This window comes from Urocitellus parryii, chromosome 13, assembly GCF_045843805.1.
Source record: "Urocitellus parryii isolate mUroPar1 chromosome 13, mUroPar1.hap1, whole genome shotgun sequence".
NCBI lineage: Eukaryota > Metazoa > Chordata > Mammalia > Rodentia > Sciuridae > Urocitellus > Urocitellus parryii.
The window spans coordinates 42,789,098-42,802,993 of NC_135543.1; the positions used below are offsets into that span (position 1 = coordinate 42,789,098).

Sequence of the window (13,896 nt, forward strand, 5' to 3'; positions counted from 1 at the left end):
TCTGTGCCCATCTCCCATGGAGTTTTGATTTTGTCTTTTGCAGGACTATGACTTGAGCCAACTCCAGCAGCCTGACACAGTGGAGCCTGATGCCATCAAGCCCGTGGGAATCCGTCGGCTGGATGAGAGACCCATCCACGCTGAGCCACAGTATCCAGTCCGATCTGCAGCCCCACACCCTGGGGACATCGGGGACTTCATTAACGAGGTGCAGAGAAAGACTCTCTTTTTGTTTTATGCCCATGGTTAGATCTGTGTAGGTCACAGGTTGCTTGGAATATACTTGTGTAGTTCATTAAAACATATTTAAATTCATTTTTAGATGGAAGCTAGTATGGCTTCAGTAACTAAGAGAGAACGAATTTAATTGCTTTGATCAACCCAAAAGAGATCTGTCAATTAATATTTTGTGTGTGCAAAATGATACTCGTATAATTTATTGGTATTAGTCACACTATCTCCAAGAAGTACTTTTTCCCTTGACTGCCAAGTAATAGGCTAAGAATATTATAGTGTATTATAATTTTATTTATTAGCACTGATAAATGTAGCAGGAGTTCCCTTTAAATGTATCCCTTACTGTATGTACCCTTTGAATTCCACATATGGTGAGAATTCAGTGCCTACCCAATGGCTCCATTAAAGGAGATTAGTGGAAGAACAGCTAAATTAAATATTATGTAAGTGATTTAAATACTTGCCTAGTTGAGGAGTTTTAAGAGCTTCTGTAAGAGGAAGCTAATTCTCTGTTGAATATAACAGATATGATTTTCATTGTCAAAATTATTATGACACACTTATGTTACTGACCAAGAGTTCTGCTACATTTTATACTTAAGTTTGGAAGTAAAATGATTTATATTGCTTCTTTGGGTTAGAGCTAGTCCTCTCTTTAAATTTTTAATCAAGCATAAATGGCAGTGGTACATATTGATGTTGACTGTGAATGTATGGCAGGAGTCATGTTCTCTGGCCATATCCTCCAGATCTCCAAAATCTCAATTGATCTTGTTGCATTATAAAATGGAATGCATCGGTTATGTGTGGCCTTCTGTCTTGTGCTGATAAACCTTTTATTTCCTGGACCTCCTTGAAGTAATTTTATAAGGTGTAAACGTCTACATGAGGTATTTAGATGCACTTACAGATTGTAGAAAAAGTTTGGAAACATAGTTGGGATATTTAGCTGCCTGTTCATCTACCCATTACTTTCTATTTCTAAAAGTCAGACCGCTTTCTGAACGTATGCATTCACTTCTGTTAAGCAAGCAATAGGTTAATTTGTAGTAGACATGATTAAAAGCAAATGGGAGACAAAAACAACAGAATACCAGTGACTCCCTTTTTTCTAGAAAAATCTGCCCTGACTCTTTTAACTCTTATTTACATACAGACATGCTTAAATAATTCACCTGAATTTTGTACATTTATGAATACCTGAGGATTTTATATCTGATTGAACATTCATCATTATGAAAAATTGTTGTTGGGTTTTCTGTGGTTATGGGGTTTTTGAGATACAGTGAATCTTTTGACTGTAAGTGCAGGAACTGGGCTTTTTGAAAACAAGAATTCTGGCTTGAGTGTAATTCAACAAATACTTACTGAATGTTTCTGCCTGTCTCTGGGGTATCAGTATTCTCTGTATCTCAGGCCTGTTCTTGATACTCTTCTCTTCTTGGTAATAAAAATCAAACACTAAGCAATTTATAAAGCAGTTCATAATACCATTCCTGCCCACTCTTTCCCTCCTTGAATCCCCTTCTGTTCTGCAGCTCCAAAGAGCTGTTTTCATTTCTCCCAAAGTTTCACACTTTTGGACAGACAATAACTTCTGCAAACCCCATACCTTCTTGACCATCTGCAAGACTCCCCTTAGCTGAAAGGAATTAATACAAATGCCCCCTTCTCTGTGAAGCCTTCCTTGATCCCTCCAGGCAAGGCTAAGTTAGCAAGAAGCTTCCTCTGCCTTAACCCACACCAACTGGAATATAACTGTCCCTGTTTCTTTCTCCCACTTTAGTATGTGAGTGCTTTGCAGGACAAGTACTATTTCTTGTTCATGTTTTTATAACCTAAGCATCTAATACACTGCCAAGCTCTTTGGTTGTTTTCAGGAATTTAAGTACTATAAGCAGGTGTATAGGGCATAAAGCTGTGGGCACCATCGAATTTGCATTTGATTGATATTCAGCAGAGACCCAGTCTGGAGCTTTTCACTCTACTGGTGCTGATTACATTCAGGAAACAAGGATATCGTTGATTCTAAGTTTGTGTTTTCGTGTGTATGTTCTGTGTGTGTGTGCGCATGCGTGTGCGTGAGCATTGATTTTTGCTTTGTTTTGTTTTTTGCACTGACTGCATTTTCCTTAGTAGATAGAAAAGAACATTTATTTAATAAGTTTCCGTGACCCAGCCCTTCTACTGCCACAGCAGATAGAGATACAGTAGGAATTTCTACTTGGAATTTCCTTTCTCTAAAACAATGCTTAGGTTAGGTATCAGTCTAAAATGTGGTTTGCGATCATAACAAGTATTTGTGATTTCTCATATGGAAAAACTTGATTCCAAACAATTGGCTATAAGTGAACTTCAGAGTACAATCAGTCATCATTTGAGCATATGTTAAAAAGAGCTCATTTTGAAATTATCTTGAACTCTGTTGAGGATCATCTATTCAGCAAATCACTAATGAATGCCTGCTATGTATAACATAACTGCCAGCAAAGTGTAGCTGAAAGGTAAATGGGACACAGTTTCTCTTGTGCATCTTCCCTACTTTGCTATGATCACAGTCTTCATACAGACTGTCCCTGACTTGAGATGATTCCACTTAACAGTGTTTTGACCTGACAGTGGTGAAAAAAGAATGGCAATATTCAATAGAAACCATACTTTGAAGTTTTGAGTGTGGCTCTTTTCCCAAGCTAGTTATATGCAGTTATACTCTCTTGCATGCTGCAGCAATACAACCGAGTCCCTATGTTGTACTGTGTTGCTAAGCTACGATGTTTGTAGGTCGAGTTATAAATACATTTTCAACTTAGATCTTTTCAACCTATAGCAGGTTTATTGGAATAAAACCCCAAAGTCCTCTATATAATGCAAACATGCCTGTGTGGAGCCCTATTCTGCCAGGAGAAGGAAGCCTGTTGTGTCTGATTCTTACCTGGCTTTCCAACTTCATCTTGGGCCCCTCCCTGACCTGCATCTTGGAGGCCTGAATCAAGAGCTCTACTTCTCCTTCAGTCTTGCCTTATAATCCTGTGCTGTTCTTCCTGCCTCAAATCTGCCTGCCTGCTTCTTCAGAAGTTAGTTCCTTTATGAAGTCTTTACCAAGACAAGAAGAGTCAGGAACACAGGATATGGGCTAGACATTATCCAGTGGTAGCCCACCCCACCTCCATTCAGAACACCTGGTTTCCTTTGACCCTTCCTTGAGCCCTTTCTTGCTCCAGAAAGAGGTCCTTATCCTGAGGGGAGAGTGTGAGGCACCTTAGTTTGATGAATAAATAAACAAAACAAGGCAATTTGGGAATCATTCCCCAAATGGCAACCAAATCTATGAAACTAAAAGTGATGACAAGACAGAGACAGGTTAAGGAGTAAGGGAATAAAATTCTGTTCCTAGAAATGTCCCTACAATTGGAGACAGGGAGAGGTTAAGGTATCACAGAAAACAACCAAAAAGAAAATTCCAGGCATGTGATGGCTATTTCTGTGGGTCAGTTCAGAGAGATGAAAATTGTTAGAACTCTGAAAGCACTAGGTAGAGTCTTCAATCCAAGACGCCCATTAGGACTTGATCAATATCTTCCATTGACTTAACAGACAAAAATAAATACATGTAAACTTTTAAAACAGTGGAAGGCACCTCGAAAGAACTCAAGCGCATTTTGTAAAAACATTGAAAATGCACACAAATTTATTTATCTCCAGGTCTTATTTGATTTAGCAGAGTACCGAATGTTCCAAAGGAAGAATAATGTAGTGGTGATTATAATTGGAGTGCTTTTATAGATGTAAGGAGCAGGAAAGCTCATGAGAACATTTTCTAATTTGTTTATTTAAATAATGAATGAATGTTGACTTGAATCTCAAAAAGGATAACACATTTTCAGTCTGGTAGGTAGAGTAAAACAGGTCACATGTTTTTTTGGATTTCAGTTGCAGAATTTCATTCTGTGTTGACTTTTCAGACATGACCTTCAGAGGGTAAAAAGTTGAAACACATTCCTTTAATCTCATCCTGACGGTAGATATTAGCATACCTCCAACAACTTTACTAATCCCATATTTTTTTCTTATCTCAGAAGAATAAAAACTGAGTGTATCCTTCTATTAAAAGGACATGAAAGTTTCTTCTAGAATAGTTTGCTTGAAACTACTAAAGTTTAAAAAGGTTGGTTTTTTTTTCTCTTATTCATTACATTTAATTTGTCCTCTTTGAAGTATCTCACTCCTATTTTACAGGAATTGCATTTTTGTGTGAATTCAAATCCAACTGCTTCACCAACAGCTCTGTTACCTAGTACAAGGTCAAGATCCTTAAATCTAACCTCTTACATTTCTAATTCTCTTATTTGTAAGATGGTTGATAATAGTAGACCCTTCTTTTCAGATTGAAATAAGAACTCAATGTGATCATTTATGTAAAATACGAGGTACAGTGCCTGTCATATGGTGAAGTCTCTGAATTATTATAAATGAGAATATATCATAATGAGAATTGTATGTAAATTACTTGGTATGATTAAGACTTTCTACTGTCTCTAATTTCAGATGAAATAGTTTAAATCCTGTCCTTTCAAAAAAAATTGCTTTAAACCCAATGAAATTGCCAAAAAAGGGATGGCAATGTTGACCTGAAGAAGTCATAGAATCTCATACAATAAACATGGTGTTTACCATGATCACCCACATGTATTTTTTATAGGTCCACATATATTTCAAACCCAGATACGTGATTTTCCTGAAAGAAGCAGATATAAACATGAACTAGATGTGAAGAGGAAAATACCTAAGCCCAGGTCACCAGTGGAGAGTTATCTCGTAGCATAGCTGCCAAATGCCAGGTGCTGTGTTGGAAAGCAGAGTGTGAGTACAAAACAGCCCCTGCAAAAAGGGATGTCACTATCTAGGAGCAATCCAGATACTGTAATAAAAGAAGAAGGGTCCAGAGAGTTCATAGGAGTGACTCCTAGTCATGGTTGGAGAAAAAAAAAAAAAAAATCCATGCAGCAGAAGTGACTTTTTTGCAGGGAGAGGCAGGTACCCGGGATTGAACTCAACCACTGAGCCACATTCCCAGCCCTATTTTGTATTTTATTTAGGAACAGGGTCTCACCGAGTTGCTTAGTACCTTGCTTTTGCTGAGACTTGTCTTTGAACTCTCGATCCTCCTGCCTCAGCCTCCTGAGCCACTGGGATTATAGGTGTACACCATTGTGCCTGGCTAAAAGTGACATTTTTATTGAGCTTTTGGGTAGGTGGATGGATAGATAATGGATGTTCATCAGAAGAAAAAAAAAATGAAAGGAAACATTTCAAACAAACTCAACCACATTTCAGTTGGGAAACAATTAATATGCAAATAACACAGTAGTACACAAGAATATGACACTGGGATTTGAGGAACGGTGCATAATTCATTTGTGGTTGCTGGGTTTGACGATGACTGAAACAAGTAGATGAACCCTCTAGAGTTCCTGGATGCTCTTCTTAAAGGATTTTGCTATTTTTAATCTTGCAGGTCTCCCCAAAAGGCAGGCATGTGAAAAACACCTTCTAGTTTTTTTTTTCTAACTCTGTATCTTTTCTCCTATTTACTTAAACTTATAATAAAATGTAATATTCTTTATTATAGGGAATTGCTCTATAGCATTCAGGCACAATTAAAATAACATCTCCACCCAGCCCTGGGGGAAATACTTGGGTTATGTGGGAAACTCTGCTATAGGTCATAGAAAACACTGGGAGGGTTTTGCCTGGGGAAGTGACATCCATAGTTGAGAGAGAAACCAAAGCTAGTTTTTAGGAAAGAAGCAGAAATAGCCCTGGAGATAGCAAGTCGGGTTGGAAGGCTCTGGTCCAGGCAGGATATAATGAGAACCTAAGCCAAAGCAGTGGCACTAAGACTGTAGAAGACAGAATGTTAGGGTATCAATAGGCCTCTTTCTTCTTGTATCCCTTGTGTGTTCTTCACTGAAGAATGTGGGTTTTTATAGTACCCATAAAAGCATGTCCCCACCCAGAAAGCATAGGATCAGAAGTCTATAAATATAAGCTCAGCAAGAATTCAACGGCAGCTCTTTCACTTTGCAGAGGAGCTCAAACTACAGAAAATTTATTCAGATAAATTTATCTAGAGTTTTAGATCTGCCTCTCCAAGAAAGGTGAAGTGAGCATACTTTGCTAAATTTAGTCAAACCTAGAGAAGCACATGCTGTTAGTTTATAAATTTGGTAACAGTACTTATACATCATGTGAAAAGTACTTTGTACATCATTCTTGAAGGTGTCCACATCAAAAATAAAGCAGTCACATAAGGGAGAACCAGAAGGTTCTGTTGTCCCCAGATTTATTCTGCACATTCTGTCTGATTGCATGCCTGTGACTGTCAGTTTCTGAGGGCCTGACTGTGATCTTTTTAGAATTACCAAAATATTACCAAGAATTTATGCAGTACCTCATTCAGAAGGGTCACATTAAATTCTCAGATAAAAATCAGTGCCATCCAAGTGGAAGGAACTTAAAGTACTTAACCTCTCCTGCCTAGAAAGATGGTTTGCCGAAGAATTCTTGAAAAGTTCAGTGGCTTTGCCCTTCTATCATCATTAAGCCCTAAGACAATGTACCATGCACTCACATGGCACAGTGATCTCTTGCTAATGGATTTTTATGGCCTTAACCTTAACCTCTTTTTTGGTTTTGTTTTTTTTTTTTTTTTCCTAAAAGAAAACAAAAGCAAAAACTACCAGGATGATCCAGAAACCAATGCAGGAATAGAAAAAAGAAATGATCAAATAAAAAAATATTTTTAAGAATCCCAACAGATTCTTATAGGAGATTATCTCCAGCATTAGAATCTATTTTAAGGACTCAAATGAGGTGGCTTAGATAGTTGATGAAGAGTCCTGGGGTCTTTAACACTCCAGTAAAGATCACACAGCTTCTAGTGTCTCTTCCTTGGACACCGTGAACAATGGTCATTACTTCCCCATCTCTGAATCCAGACACGCTTGAGGCCCTGCCATTGACTATTTAGAGCTAATTTTCATCTTAACCTTTCCATTTTTCCAGTTTGGTGCTGACACTATAAGGTTTGGGCAGTGCTCTGTGAGTATTTTCACTTAAAAATCAAATTGTGATGAAGTCAATAACCTAAACCCAGGGACCTTTGCCAGTGTCTCACTGTCTGTGTTATAAAGCAGTTGTCATGATAAATTTTAATGTTTGTTTTCAGGGATCCATTCTCCTTATCAGGAATTTCCCTGATTTTTCTTGATTTTCTGTCAGATTCTTCTTAGGCCCAGTTCTTGTGTGGTAGGACCATGTTAGACAGTGCTAAACTAAAGGAATCACTTATTGCTTATATTTGTAATTACTAGATTTTTTGGGGGAAAATGGGAAATGGGTACATACTCATGTGTGACTGTAAATTCTAAGAGGTCAGGCAATGGATCGAGCTTATTAAAGGCTGTGTTTCCACACATTATAGAGTCATAGACACTCAACCAATATGCCATGAATTGAATTAATAAGCTAATAAAATGAATGAAGGTGCATTCCTTGGTTTTCGGTCAGCTATGTCTACAGTAACTAATAATGCCAAGTTTCATTGGCTTACAGAAACAAAGGTTGACTTCTTCCTCAGGTTGTAAGTCAACTGCAGTCTATCAGTATCATGTGTCTTCTTCATTGCAAAGTCCATGGGGAAGTATAACCCCCATCTGAGGCAGGGCATTCTCCTTGGGGAAGGGAAACAGAGAAGTGGAAAGATATTAGAGCTCCAGATGTGCTCCTACTCCTCACTGCTATTCACATTTCTTTGGCCAAAGCCACTCCCATAGCCAGCTGAGCCTGATGGAGGAGGGGTGGAGTAAGTAAATTCTGACTCCAGAGAGGAACTTGTGGCAGTGTGGGCTTGTGCTCTCCACGGAAACAAGGGTGGTGAATCACCAAGGACAGTAACACCATCAATCACAGAAAGGAGTTATATGATTTTTGGGAAATTGTAGGCTGTGGTGGTTCTTGGTCTTAGCAGAATTGCTTTGTAGCTTATTCTAAAAATAAGATAAGGAAAATCCTATCTAAACTTATTGGTTTTCTGTGTGGAAGTCATTTGCTTAAGACTTGCTTTATTTTATTTAATACAGCTTTTTCTGAGTTATAAATGAGGGAGAGCGGTGCCTAATTTAATGGTTAGGATTGATGGTAAGAGATCCTTGGAGATGGGAAAGCTGATACTGGGTCCTTTGCACTCACATTTTTGATTGAAGTCTAACAGCATTTTATTTCTTAAAATATTATATCTTCACATTTTTTTTTATTTTTTCAAATTCCAAAGCAAAAAAGTTTTCTTTAAACTTAAAACATTAATAATAATAATAATAATAATAATAACAGCCAGTACTCCTTGAACTTTACAAGTGCCAGATAACTAGGATGAGCCATTGAGTCTCTTTATCTCATTTAGTCTTATATAATCTGATTATTGTTATTACAGTTGCAGATGAGGAAATGCTGAATTCCCACAGCTGGGGTGTCATCTAAGAACTGATCTCTTCAATGCTAGATGGCACTGACTCTGACCTTAATTTTTGTGCTCTTTTTCCTTATTCCTCCTCCGTGAACTTGAAAGACTAAATGAACAAGTGTTCATAGAAAAACCACATATGTATGCTCACAAAATACATGTGGATTGGAAGGCTTGATCTCTCAAGGAGACAGCCTGTACATCTTGGATGATAAGTAAGGTCGCCATAAGCCCACCGCATTTGAAAAGCAGCATTATAAAAAGAGAACAATTGCTTGAAGACCAATATTGGTATATCTTGGCATACTAAAATGCAGTTGAGAAAATATTACAGAAAATTCCAAATGGACTTAGTATTAAGTCCCTAAAGGTTTTGCAGTACAGAATTACAAATTAGCTGCAGATATTTAAATTACATATTTAAAAGAATCTGCAAGAGTTAAGAATATATATGATAATTATTTATTATTTTTTATTACTTAAATTCTCTTTAAGATTTAGAATAGGCATGTTATTTAGATTTACAAGATTCTGCACTCCCCAATATTTATATCATGTACAGGTATTGTATCATGATTTTTCTAGGGCCTTTGGAAAAGTAGAAGTTACTCCATTTAAAAAAAAATACCTGTTCATAATTTATCAATTAATTCCACATTTTATTTTTCATTAATAACACAACTGATTTAATGAGTCACTTTCCTTCTTTCTTTGATATCTTTTCAAACTTGGGTCAAATAAATGCAAAGCTACCTCCACTTTGAATGCCTAGCTCCTCAAGGTAGACAGATTAATTTTTCAGGATCCTGATGATTTTTGGTTAGAATTCACAGTTTTGTTATTTATTTGTCATTCCCTTCATATTATAGAAATGCCTGTTGCTTAGATTGCAAGCCGCTAGAGGCTCGGGGACCACTTGGCACTAACATATCTATCTTTCTCCTTGCCCTACATATGCTTCTTGTTCAAATGGTTAATTCTCAAAATCCCCTAACCCTCATTCTGATTAGGGTCCATGGATCACATGGTTTCAAAACCTTTCTGTATTATTTCATATAACTTCACATAACCTGTTCTACCACTAAATTACTCATTCAAAACTGGTCTTGCCAAGTACTGTATTACACAGTCACACCAGTTATCCTAGCTAGCAAGGGTAATTTTTCTATGTTTATTGAATGAGAGAATTCCGTTTATAGTAATTACCATGATATAGTTTACTTTATATTTCAATGAGATTGTTTTACAGTCTATCAGTCCTGTTCCATATATTGTGTTATTTAAGATCCTCTAATCTGCTTCAAGCAGTTGGCCCTCATTTCTGCTGTCTGTCAAACATGTTCTCCAATTAACTCCCTCCCACTTTATGTCTTGCATGCTAGCCTACACTCCTTAGGATTGTTTTCTTGCAAAGGAAAGAAGCAAGCTACTTTTCGTATGACTTCCAAAACAGTGAGAATGCCAGTTTCTATGTGTTGAAAATGTAATCTGACAAATGGAAACTTACCAAGTGTTCAATACCATGAAGTCCTTAGCATCTGTTTATGGTTTTGCAAATTGTAACCCTCTCTTAACTCTTTCTTCCTTTCTCTTTCCACATTGCAGGGCCTTAAAGCTGCTGACAATGATCCCACAGCTCCGCCATATGACTCCCTCTTAGTCTTTGACTACGAAGGTAGTGGCTCCACTGCTGGGTCCTTGAGCTCCCTGAATTCCTCAAGTAGTGGTGGAGAGCAGGACTATGATTACCTGAACGACTGGGGACCACGATTCAAGAAACTCGCTGACATGTACGGTGGAGGTGATGACTGAACTTCAGGGTGAACTTGGTTTTTGGACAAGTACAAACAATTTCAACTGATATTCCCAAAAAGCATACAGAAGCTAGGCTTTAACTTTGTAGTCTACTAGCACAGTGCTTGCTGGAGGCTTTTGGCATAGGCTGCAAACCAATTTGGGCTCAGAGGGAATATCAGTGATCCAATACTGTTTGGAAAAACACTGAGCTCAGTTACACTTGAATTTTACAGTACAGAAGCACTGGGATTTTATGTGCCTTTTTGTACCTTTTTCAGATTGGAATTAGTTTTATGTTTAAGGCTTTAATGGTACTGATTTCTGAAACGATAAGTAAAAGACAAAATATTTTGTGGTGGGAGCAGGAAGTTCAACCATGATATGCTTCAACACGCTTTTGTTACATTGCATTTGCTTTTGTTAAAATACAGAATTAAACAAACAAAAAAAAAAAACGAACTCATGGAGCGATCGATTTTATTATCTTGGGGGATGAGACCATGAGATTGGAAAATGTACATTACTTCTAGTTTTAGACTTTAGAATTTTTTTTTTCACTAAAAATCTTAAAAACTTACGCAGCTGGTTGCAAATAAAGGGAGTTTTCATATCACCAATTTGTAGCAAAATTGAATTTTTTCATAAACTAGAATGTTAGACACATTTTGGTCTTAATCCATGTACACTTTTTTTATTTACTGTATTTTTTCCACTTCACTGTAAAAAATGGTATGTGTACATAATGTTTTATCGGCATAGTCTATGGAGAAGTGCAGAAACTTCAGAACATGTGTATGTATTATTTGGACAATGAATTCAGGTTTTTTGCATGTTTATATCTTTCGTTATGGATAAAGTATTTACAAACAAAGTGACATTTGATTCAATTGTTGAGCTGTAGTTAGAATACTCAATTTTTAATTTTTTAATTTTTTTTTTATTTTTTATTTTCTTTTTTTGTTTTGGGGAGGGAGCAAAGTTCTTAGCACAAATGTTTTACATAATTTGTACCAAAAACAAAAAAAAAAGGAAAGAAAAAGTAAAGAAAGGGGTGGCCTGACACTGGTAGCACTACTAAGTGTGTGTTTTTAAAAAAAAAAAAATGAAAAAACAAAAAAAGCTTTTAAAACTGGAGAGACTTCTGACAACAGCTTTGCCTCTGTATTGTGTACCAGAATATAAATGATACACCTCTGACCCCCAGCGTTCTGAATAAAATGCTAATTTTGGATCTGGTGACTGGTTTGAACTTTTTCTTTTCTACTTGAGCTACTTTGAGTGTTGTAAAAATCCCAAGTACTGGCGTTCCGCTGAGAACAACAGTCCAAAAGTATGTATTGGTTCTTGCACCATTCACCACCAAAATGGGTGGCACGGCCAGCCACCGTGCGCATGTGCCACAGAGAGCATCATTTTGGAGCTCCTCATCCGTCATAGAAGAAAAACATCAAGTGACTCAGAAACAGAGCCTACTAAAAGTCACATCCTTTTATGTCAGTGAACTTTGGTAAAATTCTTGTTTTCTTTTTGCTCCTGCTCATGGTTATGCTGATTCTAACAGGCCTTTGTCCCCTAGGGAACTGTCATATGATTCATCAAAGCCACTGTTTCATGTACTTAGGAAACCACACTTAGGTTTGACTATGTGTCCGTTGACTTATCCTTTAGCTTTACTTTGATATACCTGATATGTCCTAATGGGACCAAGAAAGAGGAAACATGCTTTCATAAACTTCACAAAGTTTTATATAAAAAAAGTTATGTATCTTACTATGATTCACAAGTCAATTTTAAGAGACCCAAAGAAATTGTCACTGTATTTTTCTATTTGCTTCAAAGTCATTATCTCAGCATATATTCTTATACTGCACACTTTGAAAAACAAGATACCTCCACTAATGAACTCCATTTTTTTTTTTTTTTTTTTTTTTGCTTAACATAAAGGTCACTGTATATTAGACAGTGAATTTTACTTTTCTATTGATTCATTCTGTGGGTAATACTTCTTGTTAACTTTCCTAATCATTAAATGCCAGAGCTTGCCGGTGGGAATTTTCATAATGAAAACTTACTAAATTTGATAATTGGAATAGTCTTTTTCAAATTGGTTCTTAGACTGTGCCCCTCTCTGGTAGTATACATCTAAAAGAAAACTGAAAATTCAAACATTTAATATTTACATCATTTAGATAAAACAACGTTGTTAAAAAGACCATATCTAGGACACAAATATAAATTTTAAACATTAAGGGTAAACATTTATATATACATACTCAGTAAATGTAAGCCTTAATTTTCAAAACTTCCCATTTTTGTAGATGTTGTACTCAACTATATTTCCTTCATTAAAACATTTTAAAGGAAAAAAAAGAAGAAGAAATCAATAAAAAGTGGAAGCCCCTACCCTGCTCCAGGGAGAACTTCTGTCTAGCTGGTTATAATTCCTGATTCTTGTTAAGAAAGAATTTTTATACTATTATTTCCGTAAGGATTTTATTTTGCTTTGTTTCATGAAGATGGGATTGTATATTTTGTATTTTTATGTAACTTGCTTATTTCACTAAGTGTATTTGGAAATTTTCCCATATTTGTATAAATGTACCTCTACTCATCCTTTTAACCGTCACATAGTATTCCATAATATGGACATAATGGTGTTATTGAATCATTTCCTAGTTAATTTGTTGTTTTTAGCTTTCTCAATATTAAAAACAATGCCACCGTCAACATTCTTGTGCAAGTTTCTGCATGGGAGTACTTCTCTAAATTAGATGCTTGGAGACGGAATTGTAGGATTAAAGTAGAGAGAAGTTAATTAAATATGGCTGAAATTATAAATGTTTTAACATTACTTCAAAGTGCCTTTTAGCTAAAAGATGAGACTTTCTAAAAAGTCAGCAACTTCCTCCTCTGGCAAAAGGATTTTACACAGCCCAAAATAGTAACCACAAAGTGTAAGACAATCTAGCCCAGGCCTTACTCTTTTTCTCTTTGGAAGTTAGCCTTTGAGTCAGGCCACGGTACTAGTTTCAAGTACTCTGTAAAATGACTGTAACTGTGTAATGTAATAAAACCTTGAAAACTATATTTATGAGTGGTTTATGGAGCCCATCCAGAAACATGTATTCATAGGCCATTCTTGTTGACTTGGATAGCTTTTGCAGTATGACCAAGAAAAAACATGCATGTAGACACAGCTAGAATCCCTTTGAAATGGGTCATTTTCCAGTACAGTATGTGCACTTTAAGTTTTCATAAGACTGCCAAATTTCTCTCATTAAAAGCCTATACCAACTTAAACTACCAGCACTATCTACAAAATTCTGTTGACCTCATCCTCA

At 36.5% G+C, this 13,896-nt stretch overlaps 1 protein-coding gene across 1 annotated transcript in view; it reads left to right on the top strand.

Annotated features, from left to right (window-relative positions):
• The window catches only part of Cdh2 (cadherin 2), a 207,993-nt gene extending 196,491 nt beyond the window's left edge, over positions 1-11,502 (top strand). The window contains exons 15-16 of the mRNA XM_077792266.1: positions 44-208; positions 10,364-11,502. Of these exons, the coding sequence (XP_077648392.1) occupies positions 44-208; positions 10,364-10,570 (372 nt within the window). The 3' untranslated portion in view covers positions 10,571-11,502. The remainder of the gene's footprint in view (positions 1-43; positions 209-10,363) is intronic.
• The last annotated feature ends 2,394 nt before the right edge of the window (positions 11,503-13,896 follow it).